This window comes from Procambarus clarkii, chromosome 85, assembly GCF_040958095.1.
Source record: "Procambarus clarkii isolate CNS0578487 chromosome 85, FALCON_Pclarkii_2.0, whole genome shotgun sequence".
NCBI lineage: Eukaryota > Metazoa > Arthropoda > Malacostraca > Decapoda > Cambaridae > Procambarus > Procambarus clarkii.
This window is the reverse complement of record NC_091234.1, coordinates 20,436,146-20,455,495: the sequence shown is the minus strand read 5'-3', so window position 1 is coordinate 20,455,495 and position 19,350 is coordinate 20,436,146. Positions and strand designations below refer to the sequence as shown.

The 19,350-nt window shown below is 44.7% G+C and overlaps 1 protein-coding gene across 4 annotated transcripts in view; it reads right to left on the bottom strand.

The window, feature by feature from the left end:
• The window catches only part of LOC123746688 (uncharacterized), a 40,179-nt gene extending 27,199 nt beyond the window's left edge, over window positions 1–12,980 (bottom strand). For all 4 annotated transcript variants that reach the window (XM_045728368.2, XM_069316805.1, XM_069316806.1 and 1 more), the window contains exons 1-2: window positions 9,982–12,980; window positions 5,721–5,932 (exon numbers count right to left, since the gene is read on the bottom strand). In XM_045728368.2, the coding sequence (XP_045584324.2) occupies window positions 5,721–5,932; window positions 9,982–12,519 (2,750 nt within the window). In that variant the 5' untranslated portion in view covers window positions 12,520–12,980. The remainder of the gene's footprint in view (window positions 1–5,720; window positions 5,933–9,981) is intronic.
• Between the last annotated feature and the right edge of the window lie 6,370 nt (window positions 12,981–19,350).

Here is a 19,350-nt window from a genome sequence, read left to right as displayed (position 1 = left end):
TCTCCTTATTCTGTGTTACCAAGTACCTAACCTTTGAGTATTTGTGCCACCGAGTTTTAAAATACAGTGGTGCCTCGATTTATGATGGTAATCCATTCCCAGAGATGTATCGTAAGTCAAAACGATTTTTCCTATAAGAAATAAAGGGAATTGAATTAATCCGTTCCACACCCTCAAGAATATTAACTTAAAAATACATTTTATACTGAATACAATTTTTTTCTCTCTAACTACAATACAGTACATATGTTTATCTTACCTTTATGGAGGACTCTTGATGGCGTATGGAAGATGGTGATGAGGGAGGAGGAGAGGTGTTAGTGTTTGGAAGGGAAGTCCCCTTCCATTATGACATCAGGCAGGGAGGACTTCTCTGGGGTACACACACTGGCACATTTTGCCTGCATACCACTAGGACCTGCTTCTGGCCCACTGCTTGATTTTCTCACTAAAAATCGTTCCATTGAAGAGTGTTCTGCTCTTCTTTGCAACACTTGTCTGTAGTGAGGCATCATTGTCATTAATAAGATCAATGTAACAGCCTGCTACAGCTTTATCTGGGCGATTCTTTTCAGCAAAACTTTGCAGTTCTTCCCATACTGCACACATTTTCTTAATTAATGAGGAAGGGACATCCTCTACTGCCGCCGCCGCCGCCTCCTCCCCTGAAGATTTGTTGTACTGCCTAGCTAGTTCAACAACACCATTTTACCATTTTCATGTTTACGAATGATCTCTTGTTTTTCCTCTATGGTCATTCTTACATGTGTTTTCTTATGTTAAACCCTACCACTGACTTTCTTCAGACCCATGGAGTGATATATAATAATCAGTTTTATGTTCAAAAAGCAAAAAAATCACCACAAAAATGGAATTTCTTATAAGTGTGATCATCACTAAGCAGGTGGCTCTAGTAAACTGAGGCAGATCGGCCAGCACGACCGGGAACCATGTGCTTGGTCGACCCGAATGTGTATCAACGAATATTGTTAGTCGACAACACTATCGTAAGTCGAGTCGCATTTTTCAATCAAATTTATATCTTAACTCGAAATTATCGTAAGTCGAGGTCCCACTGTATTGTGTCCTCTTAAGCCGGTGTTTGAGCCCCAAACATTAACTCTGGGGTGGCTAAGAGAGAGCATGTGTGCCTTTGTTTACTGTGAAACCTATGTGTGTTCTGTTCCTTTAGGAACGTAGACTTTACCCTTAGTTGCTGTTTGTAAGCCTTGTATCCTCCTTATGTGGATTCAAGGGGGTTAATGTAACATCGAGTTGGTAAAGTATTTGTTGTATTTTTGGGGGTTTATGAGGGGGTTAATAAATAAACACTAAGATTATATTAGAGTATCCTTTTACCCTGTTTGAAGTGGAGGAGGTTAATCACACTAGATTAGACTTATTACGTCAAGTATTATTTGCTGGGAATTGTCTTCCCTGGGGGCCGGGCCTAACCTAACTCCACTACTTTAGGAACTCCTTGACCTTAGCTATTGGCCCCTCACAGAGTAAGCACGAGTTACACCCATAACACCTCTCCTCGTAACTCTAGTTTTTCAGTTCCGGAAGCCATTTTGTAGCATGAGTTTGCACCTTTTCCAGTTTATTGCTGTGTTTGAGATATGGGGAAAGTACAACTGCTGCATTTTCCAATTTTGGTCATAAAAGTCATGAACAGTTTCTTAGTACAGTAGATACTCGAGTGACGACTGCCTCAAATGGCGAGCAATTTGGGTAACAAGCGCCCCGATCGCAGACAATTCGTCTCATTAGGCGATCGCTTGTTTGAATAATGCAAACACCACATAGTAGGGTCGCGGCTCCGACAACAGTGTTGTTGTGGTGTAGCGCATGACCAGTATCCCTCTGCATCGTTTCGCATATAATTGTGATAATCGTGGGTTGTGTGGGTTTGTGACTACACTTCTTAACGCACGATGTCGGCAAAGAAGCAGCTTGGTAAAGAATGTGTAGGCAAGGGGAAGAAAGAGCCAATCACTGTGGACATTAAGAAAGAAATCATAGCAAAACATGAGCGTGGTGTTTGTGTGGCTAATCTTGCCAGGGAGTATGGCAGGTCTTTCTCAACAATTAGCACCATTTTGAAGAGGAAGGAACAATTTAAGACGCTTGACGTGGCCAAAGGAGTTACCAAGATCACCAAGAAACGTCCAAAACTCCTAGACGATGTTGAAAGGCTACTGCTGGTTTGGATGAATGAACGTCAATTACATGGCGATAGTCTCTCTGAAGCTATCATTTGTGCTAAGGCAAGGGTGCTGTATGTGGACCTTGTCAGGAAGATACCAGGTGCGTCGTCTGAAGATGAGGAGTTATTTAAGGCAAGCCATGAATGGTTCGAGAACTTTAGGAAGAGGAGCGGTATACACAATGTTGTGCGACATAGGGAGGCTGCCAGCTCTGATAAAGCTGCTGCCGAGACTTTTGTGCCACAGTTCTAGGAATTAGTGGATCGGGAGCAGTTCTTGCCTCAACAGGTTTTCAATTGTAATGAGACTGGGCTGTTTTGTAAAAAATTGACGAAGACGACCTACATCACGCAAGAGGAAGAATCATTGCCTGACCACAAACCGATGAAGGATCGGCTCACCCTCATGCTCTGCGCCAATGCAAGTGGCGATTGCAAGGTAAAGCCGCTGCTCGTCTACCACTCAGAAAATCCACGAGTGTTCAAGGCGTGTAAGGTGCACAAGACACGGCTGAATGTGATGTGGAGGTCCAACAAGAAGTCCTGGGTCACGCGGATCTTATTCAGTGAATGGGTAAATGACGTTTTTGGCCCCACAGTGAGGAATTATCTTGTTGAGAAGCAGTTACCACTCAAGGCCTTGCTTGTGCTCGACAATGCACCTGTGCATCCTCCACAAATGCAAGATGATCTGTTCCCGAAGAATCAGTTCATCATCAAGTTTCTTCCTCCAACCACCACTCCACTCCTCCAACCCATGGACCAGCAAGTCACTGCTAACTTTAAGAAGCTGTACATGAAGGCTTTGTTGGAGAGGTGTGTTCATGTGATAGACACTACAGAGCTGACCCTCGAACAATTGTGGAAGGACCACTTCAATATCATGGGAGCCTTGTATTTGATGGAAAAGGCCTGGGAAGGAGTGTCACGGAGGACCCTACACGCTGCATGGCGAAATCTGTGGCCGGAGGGTGTCCCTGAGTGAGACTTTGAAGGTTTCAGTCCTGCACTTGCAGCCGCACCTGTGGATGACCCGGACGCGCTTTTAGTGGATGATATTGTTGCTCTGGGGCCAACATTGGGTCTAGAGGTGCATGCCGCTGATGTGCAGGAATTAGTGGAGGAGTACAGTGATGAACAGACCACTGAAGAACTCCTGGAACTGCAGAAAGAGCTAGTGCAACAGGAGGTAAAGGAGCTCTCATCGGGGGAGGAGGAGGTATGGGAGGATGCTGTTCCGTCCAGTGAGATCAGGGACGTGTTGGGAATGTTTGAAAAGGTGACCGCATTCACGGAAAAACATCTCCCTGATAAGGCGGTGACAACACGTTGCGTGAACGTGTTTAATGACAATGTGCTGTCTCTGTTTAGGAACATCCTAAAACATAGACAACACCAAGTGGCACTCGATACGGTCTGTGGAAAGGGTGAGAAAAGACGTGCAAGTGATAGTGAACCATAACCCGGTCCCAGTGGGGTTAAATTCCCAAAGAGAGAGAGCCCGCCTGACCCACAGGTGGAGTCTCCCTCCACGCCGTAACCCCCTCTCCTTCCCACCTCCCGATCGTCTATCTCAAGCCAGCAACGTCTTCATAAAGTAAAGTGAATGTAAAAATGGGAACAGGCAAACAAAACATTTATTGTACATGTATAGTATCATATTACCAGTGTATAATGTCATATTATTGTTTTTGGGGCTGGAACGGATTATTTCTATTTACATTATTTTCAATGGGGAACTTTGTTTTGAATGACGTCAGTTTCACATGACGACCACGGCGCCGGAACGGATTAAATTCGTTATTCGAGGTTCCACTATTTTATCATCCATGTAATTAAAAGCGTGTCTGAAGTTGTTAAGTGCTGTATACGCTCTTCTCACATGAACACACATGTTTTTTGTGTGTTCCTCTGATGACAGTTTACTATCAAAAACATCCCTTAGGTCTCGTTCTTTATTAGTGTTTTGTAATTCCTTTCCACATAAGTTGTGTGTGGTCTATTTTCTGCAATTCCACATTCCATAATATATTTTTATCTTATTTTTTACCAAAGAGCCACTAACACTAGTGGCCTCGACGAGGACAAGAAGCGATTTGATTGTCAAAGGTCCCTCCATTTGCCTTTATGATCTTTTTCCAGCTGAATTTAAAATGTAACAGTTTTGGCATTTACAGCTTCGGCGGGTAGGCGGTTCCATGGGTTTATAACCATGTGGGTGAAAAAGCATCTCCTGTTCTGAGTCCAGTTCTCATTGTGGCTTGTTGAGCTTGAAACCGTTGCTCCTTGTTGGTGTTACATCTGACCTTTTGAAGACATTTCCAGATCAACATCCTCCAATTTGTAAATTGTGCCCCGCATGCAGGATCTTGCATTTGCCAGTCCCCTGACAATTTGTGGAGTTCCTATAGATCTTTTTGTAAGACCACATCATTATCACTTCCTCTTTGCCATAAATCTTTGTGTCATCTGCAAATTTGATGATGTGGTTTGTAATATTATCATCTACGTCATTGATGTGTAGCGAGTAAACCTTATACTCGCTCCAATCTCTCATTATCTTAATGACAAACTAATTAGCACGTAACACATCTTAATGATAAACTAATTAGTACGTAACAGATCTTAATGATAAACTAATTAGTACGTAACAGATCTTAACGACAAACTAATTAGTATGTAACAGATCTTAATGACAAACTAATTAGCACGTAACAGATCTTAATGATAAACTAATTAGCACATAACAGATCTTAATGACAAACTAATTAACACGTAACAGATCTTAATGATAAACTAATTAGTACGTAACAGATCTTAACGACAAACTAATTAGCACGTAACAGATCTTAATGACAAACTAATTAGCACGTAACAGATCTTAATGATAAACTAATTAGTCGTAACAGATCTTAATGACAAACTAATTAGTATGTAACAGATCTTAATGATAAACTAATTAGTACGTAACAGATCTTAACGACAAACTAATTAGCACGTAACAGATCTTAATGACAAACTAATTAGCACGTAACAGATCTTAATGATAAACTAATTAGTACGTAACAGATCTTAACGACAAACTAATTAGCACGTAACAGATCTTAATGACAAACTAATTAGCACGTAACAGATCTTAATGATAAACTAATTAGTACGTAACAGATCTTAACGACAAACTAATTAGCACGTAACAGATCTTAATGACAAACTAATTAGCACGTAACAGATCTTAATGATAAACTAATTAGTACGTAACAGATCTTAACGACAAACTAATTAGCACGTAACAGATCTTAATGACAAACTAATTAGCACGTAACAGATCTTAATGACAAACTAATTAGCACGTAACAGATCTTAACGACAAACTAATTAGCACGTAACAGATGTATATGACAAAAACGGTTGGCCCCAAAATGGACCCCTGTGGTACCCCACTTATACCACATTTCAACATTACAAACATGCGAATAAAATAATAGTTTGAAAATGGTTGAAAATAGAGTACCTGTTGACCCTCATGTTCCGTAAGGGTGCGGCCGGGGGCGGGGAGGAGCTAGCCCCCATACACCCTGTGGAAATTCTCCGTCCTGCATTGTTTCGTATACTTCGTCCTCGGACTGATCCCAGCATAGCCGTCATCTCTTTGGGCTCCTCAGTTTCTTCCTCATTATCGGCATCGTCTCCATCATCAGCAGAAAGCCCAAGCTTTATGTCAATCTGATAAAACCAAACTCAAGATGATAAAATTGACCGATTTTTGTAATTGTCGCTAGTTGCGGCTTAACATATACCACCATGAACACATCCACAAGGGCCGTGACGAGGATTCGAACCTGCGTCCGAGAGCATCCCAGACGCTGCCTTAATCGATTGAGCTACGACATGGTTTTGACCCTGTCGTAGCTCAGTCGATTAAGGCAGCGTCTGGGATGCTCTCGGACGCAGGTTCGAATCCTCGTCACGGCCCTTGTGGATGTGTTCATTTGATGCATCACGCTATTGTGATTTCTGTGTGTAATATACCACCATACTCTCTTTTTTTATTTGTATTTATTTATATATACAAGAGTTCTTACATTCTTGTACAGCCACTAGCACGCATAGCGTTTCGGGCAGGTCCTTAAGCCTAAATTTTACACACACACACACACACACACACACACATAAGAACATAAGAACATAAGAACAAAGGTAACTGCAGAAGGCCTATTGGCCCATACGAGGCAGCTCCTATTCTATAACCACCCAATCCCACTCATATACTTGTCCAACCCGTGCTTGAAACAATCGAGGGACCCCACCTCCACAATGTTACGCGGCAATTGGTTCCACAAATCAACAACCCTGTTACTGAACCAGTATTTACCCAAGTCTTTCCTAAATCTAAACTTATCCAATTTATACCCATTGTTTCGTGTTCTGTCCTGTGTTGATACTTTTAATACCCTATTAATATCCCCCCGGTTATGTCCATTCATCCACTTGTAAACCTCTATCATGTCACCCCTAACTCTTCGCCTTTCCAGTGAATGCAACTTAAGCTTTGTTAATCTTTCTTCATATGAAAGATTTCTAATTTGGGGAATTAACTTAGTCATCCTACGCTGGACACGTTCAAGTGAATTTATATCCATTCTATAATATGGCGACCAAAACTGAACTGCATAATCTAAATGGGGCCTAACTAGAGCAAGATATAGCTTGAGAACCACACCAGGTGTCTTGTTACTAACGCTGCGATTAATAAATCCAAGTGTCCGATTTGCCTTATTACGAACATTTATGCATTGATCCTTTTGTTTTAAATTCTTACTAATCATAACTCCCAGATCCCTTTCGCAATCCGACTTCGCAATCACAACACCATCTAGCTCGTATCTTGTAACTCTATCATCATTACCTAACCTCAGAACTTTACATTTATCAGCATTAAACTGCATCTGCCAATCCTTTGACCATTTCAAAACCCTATCTAGATCAACTTGAAGTGATAGTGAGTCCTCATCCGAATTAATTTCCCTACCGATTTTCGTATCATCGGCAAATTTGCAAATGTTGCTACTCAAACCTGAATCTAAATCATTTATATATATTATAAACAACAGAGGTCCCAGGACAGAGCCTTGAGGCACTCCACTTACAACATTTTCCCACTCTGACTTGATTCCATTTATACTAACTCTGTTTCCTTTGGTATAGCCATGCCCTAATCCAGCTTAATATAGCACCCCCAATACCATGAGACTATCTTTTTAATCAGTCTTTCATGTGGCACTGTATCAAAAGCTTTGCTAAAGTCATATCAAAAGCACACACACACACACACACACACACACACACACACACACACACACACACACACACACACATCCCTAGGAAGCAGCCCGTAGCACCTGTAACTCCCAGTTACCTATTTACTGATAGGTGAACAGATGCATCAGGGTAAAAAAACTCTGCTCTTTGAATGTTGTCACCCGAAATAACACTAATTACAATGACAGCTAGTAACGCTGGTTGCAAGACAGTCATTTTGCAAATAATTTTCAGCATTTGATATAGCAAATGGGCAGTCTCTCTTTCACCCTGATGCTTCTGTTCATCTAGCAGTAAATAGGTAACTGGGAGTTAAAGACAGCTTCTACGGGCTGCTAAAAAAAAAAGGGCCTGGTCGAGGACCGGGCCGCGGGGACGCTAAGCCCCGAAATCATCTCAAGATAATCTCAAGACGGTCTTCAATTTAGTAGGTTAATAAAAGGGCGGATTTTTAAATCTTAGTCCACATTACGTAGACTTTCATCACATTTTCTTTAAAAATTTTACCGAAAGTGAAATTTTTATACAGTACAAGAATATTAGAAATTCCATCATTAGCGATATAATTATTTTGTACCTAAATCAATTTAGATCTATCACTAAATGGGTCAAAGTTCACATACAATAAGATGTGATATTCCTGTATGTCCACACACCTACATCTCGTGTCAGCTAGATCCCCATACTAGGGGAGAGCCGGTCGGCCGCTCGAACAGCACACTGGACTTATGATCCTGTGGTCCCGGGTTCAGTCCCAGGCGCCGGCGAGAAGCAATGGGCAGAGTTTCTTTCACCCCATGCCCCTGTTACCTAGCAGTAAAATAGGTACCTGGGTGTTAGTCAGCTGTCACGGGCTGCTTCCTGGGGGTGGAGGCCTGGTCGAGGACCGGGCCGCGGGGACACTAAAGCCCCGAAATCATCTCAAGATAAGATAGCTGAACGTCTAGAGAAACGTATAGCTATGTAGTACTGGTAGTACAGGAGCAGTGACAACCTGTCAGTCCACCGAGTTTGTTACTTGCACCATGTGCTTTCTTTGCCACATTTGATCGAGTTCATTTTTTGATAAGCAATGGATTTGATGTAGTTTCTCTCACCACTCTTCTGTTCTTTCATGTTTAGTAGTTTTTGGGCTTCCATTTGATAACTTAGATGATGACCAGACCACACACTAGAAATTTCGGTCCGTCCAGGACCATTCTCAAGTCGATTGTGACAATCGACTTGAGAATGGTCCAGGACGGACCGAAACGTCGTCGTCTCTTCAATTTCTAGTGTGTGGTCTGGTCAACATACTTCAGCCACGTTATTGTGACTCATCGCCTGCATAACTTAGATGATATTCAAAATGGTATTTATTTACTGCTAGCACTGCTAGTAACCGTTTACAGAAGAGACTCAAGACATTTGTGGGAAAATACAGATAAGGAAGACATTTCCTAAAAATATTTAACTTTGAAGCCACACTTGCTGGAGAAACTAGAAACGAGGATATAATCGAGGTTTACAAGTGGTTAGAGGGCATAAACACAGATACAAACTGTGTTAAACTGTTAAAATAGGTCAGACCACCAATGGTTACACTCTTCATTACTTTACTTTTACAGAGACAGAGATGCACAAGTTTGAGAATAGTTGTGGATGAGTGGAATGATCTGTCGTCTAGAACTCTGGCAAACTGCTTAACTTGGTTAAGCAGTTTACTGGTACAAGGAGAGGAGGGGGGGGGGGGAGGAGGGAGGGAATTATCAGAGGAAAGCACCAAGCCACTACGACTATATAGCATTTGGAAGGGGTCAGGATAAGGATTTGGGATGGGACGGAGGGGAAGGAATGGTGCCCCAACCACTTGTGGGAATTAAACGCCAGCCTGCATGAAGCGAGACCTTCGTTCTACCATCCAGTCCAAGTTGTTGGAGGGGTGGGGGGGGGATTGATTGATTGATTGATGAAGATTAAGCCACCCAATAGGTGGCACGGGCATGAATAGCCCGTAAGTGGTGGCCCTTTCGAGCCATTACCAGTATCAAAAGATGATACTGGAGATCTGTGGAGGCGCAACTGCACCCTGCGTGACGGGAGATGTCTCCCGGACCAAGTGGTGACCAAATGGTGGGGGGGGGGGAAGGAAGGGTCGCTTTATATGGGGGCCGGCCAATAGTTATTCCTATTGGGATGTTTCTTATTATTAATTCGTGTGGTCATCTAACTGTCGGTTTTATCAGCCCGGTGTTCTAAAGAAAATAACGCTTCCTGGGTTTTAATAACAGCGTCCACGTTTACACAATATACATTTTTCATCTGAGATACCACTCTCCAAATTGATATTTACATTGGTCGTGTGGAATACCAGCGCAGTGCCCAATTTAACTCAAACCCTATACGTTTAATTTGGTTCCAATTAAAACTACGACCTACTGGCTTTCCAATTTAATCAAATTAATTGCACATACCTTTTTGGTGTTTCCATTCTGGAGGGCAAGATCGCCCCCTACAGATCCAGGCGTGGTAGAGTCTGTGTCGGAGTACAGTTGTCCACTTGTGCTCGGGGGAAGGGGTGGAGTGTCGTCCACTTCGTCCTGGCTGTGACCTGCTGTTGATCCTATGATATTTATCGGCCTTGACGCATACGTTGATATGTTCTCATTGGGAGTGTTTGCATGTTGCTTATCTAATTGCTTGTGAACCGGGTCAACTTGGTTTACATGACCGGAGAGAGAGTGAGAGAGCAGATGCGGATACATATGAGAGACCACCTCGTATGCATTGGTGCGTGACGACAGACAAGGAATTACGTCGGGAGGCAAGGCCTGAGAACGGCTGAGGAAGGTTGGTAACAGTACCAGCGATGCTGACCCACGGAGCGTCTCGCTGGGGCCATCATCTGGGGAGAGCAGTGCAGCCACGTCTCCAGACTGCACCAGCCGTCGCAGCTCTTCCAGGGACGGGAGCCCTGTACCTTCGCTGCCTCCACGACCACCTACCGTCTCTGACGACTGTGAAGTAGAGCAGCGGCGGCTGCTGATGGTGGTGGTGTTAGCATCTCTGAGGCTGGAGGAGTCACGAGGGGTCCACTCCAAGTCACGCATCAGGGCACCGCACACAACCATATTTAAGAATATACCCGCCAACATTATGAAACACAGTCGCCAACCCCAGTAGTCAACCAGATATTGGATTAATGGTGCGAATAAAAATGTGCCAATGCCACTACCGGCCACTGCTATCCCTGTTGCTAGTGACCGCTTCTTCTCAAAGTAGAAAGCCACGATAACAATGGCAGCAACATAGCACACTGCTAGGCCAAGACCGGTAATAATGCCTACTGTTAGTAACAGCAAGGGAATAGTATTTACAAAGGCACTGATAAAGAATCCAAAACAGGCAATCACAGCACCACAGATTGTTACAGTCTGACAGCCATAGCGGTCAGTCAGGAGAGAGGCGAGAGGTCCAGCCAACAATGGTATTGCCATGAATAAGCTTCCCACCCATGATGTTAAGGACTTGCTTTCTTGGAAGTAACTGAGAAGTTCAACGAAGAGGACGCCGAAGGACATAGTGACACCGTCAGCAATGCAGTGGACCATGAAGGACGCTGCCACTATCACCCATCCCCAGCCTCCGTCAGGAGCTCGACGCTCAAATTCCGTTCCTTGGGAGTTGCTGGAGTCACTGGAGCTTGAGCCCAGACTAATGCTACTCGAGCCCGATATTTGTCTCCGACGCCATTTTTTCGGTGCAGGTAAGTTGGATGCAACATCGGATGGCGATGAGTCTGGAACACGTTTCGACCACAAACGTGATAACTGGTCTCCTTGATTTGGTGTAGAGCTGCCATTGGACTTGTGTATAGTCACTTGACCATCTTCCGTCACTAGTGTGTCGTGCACGACGCGGGGGTCTTCTTCCTCATAGGGAGTGTCGAACTGAACGTGAGCTCCAGTTGGAATTCTTGTCCCAGCTTTAAGACATCCACTGGTTGGAGTACAGGGGCTGCGGCCTTCTGTATCTCTGGTACTGCTGTCAGTCGACAGACCAATGTTGACAGTGAGGCCAGTGTTGGCTGTGGATTCCCCTCCACATGATGGAATGGGACTAAGGTCACTACTACACGCTGAGACCTTTTTGAAGTTTGTTCCTACACTTTTATGAGAGCGGCCATTAGTGCTGCTGCTATCACTAATGTTACTACTGGGGCTATTGCCAGAGTCGCTTCTTGTGCTGCAGTTGCTACATCTGCTAGAGTCACAGGAAGACAATGAGGAATAGTCAGAATTGCACGACTTTTGCCTCCTCTCTGGTAAATTTGTTGAAATGACTGTCCTACCGGCGTCCAGACTCTTAGTGATTTGCTCGGTTTGGGTCGACTGGCTCCCAAACGCACAATCACTCGTTTTGTTTCCGCCGTCACACCCGCCCTCGTGTGGACGGGTGTTTCCATCACACGCAGGGCCCGTCTGTGTGCTCCCGTCAACAAAGCTTTTTCTAGGACCAACCGAGTTCTCTGCAGGACTGGTCGGGCTCGTATCGCACGGGCTGCTTTCATACGATGAAACGCAATTTTGCTCACAATTACCGATTTTTTCAGCGTGCCCATCACGATGTGTCCGCAAAACACACTGTTCGCATTCACATTTTACTGCACTACACTCACTTGAGGAAAATATCCTTACACGACACTCGCTTTCATTTGAAATATTATGTGGTATATTGCCCTGGTATTGGGCGAGCGGCTTGTGACTGTCATCATTTGCAGAGGAGGCCGGCAACGCCTCTCTTCCTAGACTTTCAACTTGTACTGTACGGTCATAGGCACGGGACGGTGTGCAGTATTCTTCGCGGGGAAAAGGAGGTTCTCCATCTTGCTCTCCCCCACCACCATCGCCAGACACACCACCACCACCGCCCTCAGAACCAGATCCTTCATTACCATCCCCACCCTGTCCACCCACCGCCTGCCACACACCCACAACTGCTCCTGACGACATACTCACATAAATCTTAAAACAAGTCAACACAATTCTTTCTTAATACTATAGCGAACTTTCCTACTTAATATATAATTAGTTTACAGTTAAAGATCCACAAAGTTTAGTGCTATCTAACAAGCTGAACGTTACAGCTACAAATATTTTAAGAGATACAAGCACACGAGTACATCTTTTACTGGTGTTCCAGTGTTGACCAGTTGAGGACACGATGGGGTGAAACTTGGTGGGAATGTTGGGTATCACAGTGGAGGTGTGGAGGGGGGTGGAGGTGCCCCCGGCGGTGTCGCCCGAGGTGGGCGTGGTGCTGGCGTGGTAGAGGAAGGGCGTGGAGGCGTGTAGTACAAGGCTAGGGGCAACCCGCGCCACCAGCACCACGGGCAGCGCGACACTTTCACATGCCCCGGGACCGGCCATCACACTCGACCCTGCAACACATACAATAACACTTAACTAAGGCAAATATCAGCAGAAAATACTAAACGAAAACGACTATTGTTATGACCCCAGGTAGCTGAAAACCGAGTCTACCCTGAGAGTTATTCAGACAGACCAGACCTAACTGAGAGGTGCAGGCGATGAGTCACAATAACGTGGCTGAAGTATGTTGTATTTCCATTCGAACTTGATCAGACCATTCGACTTGAGAATGGTCCAGGACGGACCGAAATGTCGTCGTCCCTTCAATTTCTAGTGTGTGGTCTGGTCAACTAACTGAGAGGTCAAAGAAATATAGACTGGTAATATATATATGTTAAACACTTGATTAATATTGACGAGTAGTTTAAAAGTATGGGCAGAAAATAAGTATATAGGTAAATGACTTGTCATGAGATGTAGAGAATTTGCTGGAGGTGTGAGGCTCACTTCAGAAGGTCTTGACCTCACTTGAGCTGCAAAAAACGTTAGGGGGGAGGTCACACTCCATTGAGCTCCTGCTAGAGAAGAACCCCTGTTTGATACATCTTCAAGAAGAAGGAAGTGGACAGACGTCTCGATTATGGAACAAGTCTGGAGACGTCTGAGCTCAAGTCGTGGACTGCAGGAAGAGTTGTAGCGCAGTCTTGGAAGTATTTTGTGGGCAGCCTAGGGCGCCCGGTCAACAGCTCGGCCACTGAGCGAATCAAATTCTGTGGTAAGCCATTTTAAACCAGTTAACAGTGATGGCCTGTAGTTGGTCTTGTGCCCAGCGACTGCAGCATGTGTTTATTGATATATTAGGCATATTTTATTAAGGCAGAAGGCCCAAATAAGAGAAGAGATGAGGGGAACAAATCAAATCAAATGTTTATTTAGGTAAGGTATATACATACAAGAGATTTTACAAAGAGTGATGGATTTATAGATAGGGCTAGTACATACAATGCCTAAAGCCACTATTACGCAAAGCGTTTCGGGCATGAAAAACTTAAATGACTAAAGCTTAATACTAATTGAGCATAAGGAATAAAATGAGTTGAGAACAAATAAAAAAAAGATAAAGGGGGGAACATGACTGAAAAAGCAGCACAAATACAATTCTGTCGATAAACAGCGCCATTTAAAAGTAACAGACATTGGTTGACAATAGAGGGGGTAAGGTAGGTTACAGGGAATTTATTAGGTATAGCTTCGTTTTTATCTTAAACTGGTTGAGAGGGGTACAGTCTGAACAGAGGTACAGAGGAACAAGCTGAGGAGAGGAACAGTACATCCTCTCCCGTCGACATCATGGAGGCAACTGACCGGCCTGCGCCTGGCAGTCTCCCAGGCGACGGACCATCCAGGGAAGTGGAGAATGGACTCGCCCGGAGGTGGGGGAGTCACCTCACGGCACACGGGAATCAGAGGGATGTCGAGTGGAGACATTTACTGTGTAGTTTATTTTAGTTATATGTTTGTAGGGAAACATCTTTATTGGCGTGTCAATGGACTGCAGGTTTGTGTGGGGGAAGGAGTTGCTGAGAGAACTTCGAGGACAGTAGAGGAGGAGTCAGTGGCTGGAACGCCAAGGCTACTGAAGAAATACTGAGCTCTGTGGAAGAGCAGCCCCCACAGTGAGGAGTAGGACCTCAGCCGTGTGAGAAGTAGGACCTCAGCCGTGTGAGGAGTAGGACCTCAGCCGTGTGAGGAGTAGGACCTCAGCCGTGTGAGGAGTAGGACCTCAGCCGTGTGAGGAGTAGGACCTCAGCCGTGTGAGGAGTAGGACCTCAGCCGTGTGAGGAGTAGGACCTCAGCCGTGTGAGGAGTAGGACCTCAGCCGTGTGAGGAGTAGGACCTCAGCCGTGTGAGGAGTAGGACCTCAGCCGTGTGAGGAGTAGGACCTCAGCCGTGTGAGGAGAAGCAGTGAAGGAGTGTCACATGCTTCTGTGGTACCAGCGGTGACGCATCATTGCCGTTTAAGAAAAACTTCATGGTGCAGCAGCCTGGAAGAGCTGTAGAAGACCCTGATAGATAATTCTGGAAGAACCTGAAGATGTTCAGGGTAGTGAACCTCTAGAGGCAGCGAGGAGGTTCTTATCGATTGCTTAGAGTCAGTAGAGTGTTTGAGTGTCATTGGCATGCAAGACGCAGTGAAAGGTGGGTGATTGGTCATTTGCGTATCAAGGAATATTTATACTGATGTTTATAGAGTTACAGCCATAGGCTGAGTTATCTGTATATATTTATATATATTCTAGGGCTGATAGTGCCATATTGCATTACGAGATTTAACCCACTTGGTGAGGTTGGTTGGATAAGTGGCGAGCCAGGAGTGGGGCCACCACTTGATATAAACGGCTGATCGAGTCTTGATGGTATTGGATGACAACCTGATTATAATAGCATAGTGTTGAAGGGCATACTACAGTGTGTGTGTGTGTGTGTGTGTTGTATACATTCTCTGTCTACTAAATGTACATTATTAATAGGTGTTTCCCCTTGTCCTAGTGAGGCTTCCAAGAAAGTAGAAAAGAGAAGGAGAGAGAGAGAGAGAAAAAAAAACCATAGCTGTGGACAGAGTAGTACAGAATTATAGTTCAAAAAGGGAGATTGAGGAGATACCAACGAAGGAGTGTGTGGGGAGTCACGGCGGCTCAAATTGGGTGTGTGCACAGGACAACGAGGCCAGTGTTGGAGCCGCACCCCCTAAATGTGTGATGTTGAGCCCCTCGACAAGTTCCAGAATACAGGGTGATCCGATCAAAGTAATAAGCACTATGGGTTTTGGTTGGTTGAACAATCGACCTACCTACGACACATCTACCACTAGCAAGGGATACTAGGACATGGAGGCGAGATATGAGAATGGATTATAGGAACGGTGTCCAACCACTTTGACCTTCGGGGATCGAGCGGGGACCCTGCAAGACCACAGATGCACCGTTGAGTACAAGTATTTAGATACACGTATCATCATCCACAAACAAATATTCAGTTTACAACATTAAAATTCTCACACGCTAAATTATTGAGCACACGGCCAACCCTAGGCTACCTACCTTGAGGCTACCTTGAGGTGCTTCCGGGGCTTAGTGTCCCCGCGGCCCGGTCGTCGACCAGGCCTCCTGGCACGGCAGAAGTTACCTTACCTTGTGTGTTAAACTACCCAGTTACTGTTCGTTCATCTGAACCACTATCTTCTTTAAACCAAACAATTTAATTTAGTCTAATTAGACATTTTATTAAAAGAATTTCCATTTATTTCAATTTGTTTTGACTTCCATTGATACACGATGTCCCTGACGCTCAACAAGTGGGTGAGAGTGGAGTAAATGTACGCCATTGTAAAATTTACGCCATTGGAGTAAATGTACGCTTAGCGTATTCCTACATTTTTTTTTTTGAGATATATACAAGAGTTGTTACATTCTTGTAGAGCCACTAGTACGCGTAGCGTTTCGGGCAGGTCCTTAATCCTATGGTCCCTGGAATACGTTCCCCTGCCGCGAAGAATCGTTTTTTCATCCAAGTACACATTTTACTGTTGCGTTAAACAGAGGCTACAGTTAAGGAATTGCGCCCAGTAAATCCTCCCCGGCCAGGATACGAACCCATGACAGCGCTCGCGGAACGCCAGGCGAGTGTCTTACCACTACACCACGGAGACAGAGACATTACTACACGTGTCATCCACACATTCTCTTCTGCCTGTCTCACGCTTGTCTCACCATTTAATAACATTCCACTCCATACCTGCGTGTTAGTCTCCAGACAATAATAATGATAGTAGTGTATATACACGAGACGTTAACCAAATACTGTACCAAGGTGTAGCTACAGTCTCCGTGGTGTAGTGGTAAGACACTCGCCTGGCGTTCCGCGAGCGCTATGTCATAGGTTCGTATCCTGGCCGGGGAGGATTTACTGGGCGCAATTCCTTAACTGTAGCCTCTGTTTAACGCAACAGTAAAATGTGTACTTGGATGAAAAAACGATTCTTCGCGGCAGGGGATCGTATTCCAGGGACCATAGGATTAAGGACCTGCCCGAAACGCTACGCGTACTAGTGGCTGTACAAGAATGTAACAACTCTTGTATATATCTCAAAAAAAAAAAAAAAAAAAAAAAAAAAAAAAAAAGTCAAGATTACCTTCCAAGCCAATGATCATGTTTTACATATTCAAGATGTTGGTAAACTGTCGAAGCAACAGACGAGGGTAAAGCATGCCAAGTATACCTCCTTGAGGTTACCTTGAGGTGCTTCCGGGGCTTAGCGACCCCGCGGCCCGGTCGTCAACCAGGCTTCCTGGTTGCCTTCCTGGTCACAACCAGGCTGTTGGACGCGGCTGCTCGCAGTCTGACGTACGAATAACAGCCTAGTTGATCAGGTATCCTTTAGAGGTGCTTATCCAGTTCTTGAACACTGTGTGTGAACACTGTCACTTTCATATAAATGACCTCAACTTGAGTCAGGTTGAGTTTTCTGCACGACAGAGCATTGTTAGGTTAGGTTAGGTTAGGTTAGGTTAGGTTAGGTTAGGTTAGGTTAGGTTAGGTTTATTACAAGACATGAAACAGAGTAGCGTCATTCAGGTCAGATGGCGTGGCCCGGGGCTCTGTCTAGTGGATTAGGGCGCGTCTGGGAACGTCCCCTGCTTAGGTTCGAACCCTCATCTAGGCCCTTGTGGATCTGTTCATCACTTACAGTGAACTGAAAACTTATAAACGTGATTCAGTGCTGGTTTTGGGCCAGTGGTTTTTGGATTCAGTGGAGGGTTTTACAAAATATACAAATGTTTATTCAGGTCAAGTACATAGATACATACAAGGTGAGATACAAAACGTTGATGGATATATAGATAAGAGATAGTACATACAATGTCTAAAGTCACTATTACGCAAACGCTCTATTTTTGAGCGTGGGAAATCTTGAGGTTATCTTGAGATGATTTCGGGGCTTTAGTGTCCCGGCGGCCCGGTCCTCGACCAGGCCTCCACCCCCAGGAAGCAGCCCGTGACAGCTGACTAACACCCAGGTACCTATTTACTGCTAGGTAACAGGGGCATTCAGGGTGAAAGAAACTTTGTCCATTTGTTTCTGCCTCGTGCGGGAATCGAACCCGCGCCACAGAATTACGAGTCCTGCGCGCTATCCACCAGGCTACGAGGCCCCCAGATCTTTGTCAAAACCGCAAAGTACCTGGTTACATCCCAGTGGCACGACAGAAACGTTTGGGCAATTTTTCCTTTCACTAAACAGGTGTCTGGGAGTTAGAGAACTGTTGTATTCACCTAGTTGTGCTTGCGGGGGTTGAGCTCTGGCTCTTTGGTCCCGCCTCTCAACCGTCAATCAACAGGTGTACAGGTTCCTGAGCCTATTGGGCTCTATCATATCTACACTTGAAGCTGTGTATGGAGTCAGCCTCCACCACATCACTAATGATTCTTTTTTTTTTTTTTTTTTTGAGATATATACAAGAGTTGTTACATTCTTGTAGAGCCACTAGTACGCGTAGCGTTTCGGGCAAGTCCTTAATCCTATGGTCCCTGGAATACGATCCCCGCCGCGAAGAATCGTTTTTTCATCCAAGTACACATTTTACTGTTGCGTTAAAGAGGCTACAGTTAAGGAATTGCGCCCAGTAAATCCTCCCCGGCCAGGATACGAACCCATGACATAGCGCTCGCGGAACGCCAGGCGAGTGTCTTACCACTACACCACGGAGACTGCCTAAATTTGTTACCAACCCTGACACTTAATAATTATTAAATTAAGAAGTTATTTTTCAAGAAAGTTTTAACAAATCATAATATGCAAAGCATTGCGAAAAGGCAATGTAAAGGATCTGGGTGTACTCATGTCGGAAGACCTTACCTTTAAAGAACACAATAAAGTAGCCGTCACAACTGCAAGAAAAATGACAGGTTGGATAACAAGAACTTTTCACACTAGAGATGCTATACCGATGATGATACTTTTCAAGACGCTAGTGCTCTCTAGAGTGGAGTACTGCTGCACAATGACAGCCCCTTTCAAAGCTGGAGAAATTGCTGACCTGGAGAGCGTGCAGAGATCCTTTACTGCTAGAATCCACTCAGTAAATCATCTAAACTATTGGGACCGACTAAAGAGCCTAAATCTGTATTCCCTTGAGCACAGGCGGGAGAGATACATAATAATCTATACGTGGAAAATATTAGAGGGGCTGGTCCCAAACCTGCACACAGAAATAACATCACATGAGACCAGAAGGCATGGCAGGATGTGCAGAATACCCCCGTTGAAAAGAAGAGGTGCAACAGGTACTCAGAGAACTCTATCAACATCAGAGGCCCGAGACTGTTCAACACGCTTCCACTACACATAAGGGACATAACTGGCCGACCCCTCACAGTGTTCAAGAGAGAACTATCAACATCAGAGGCCTG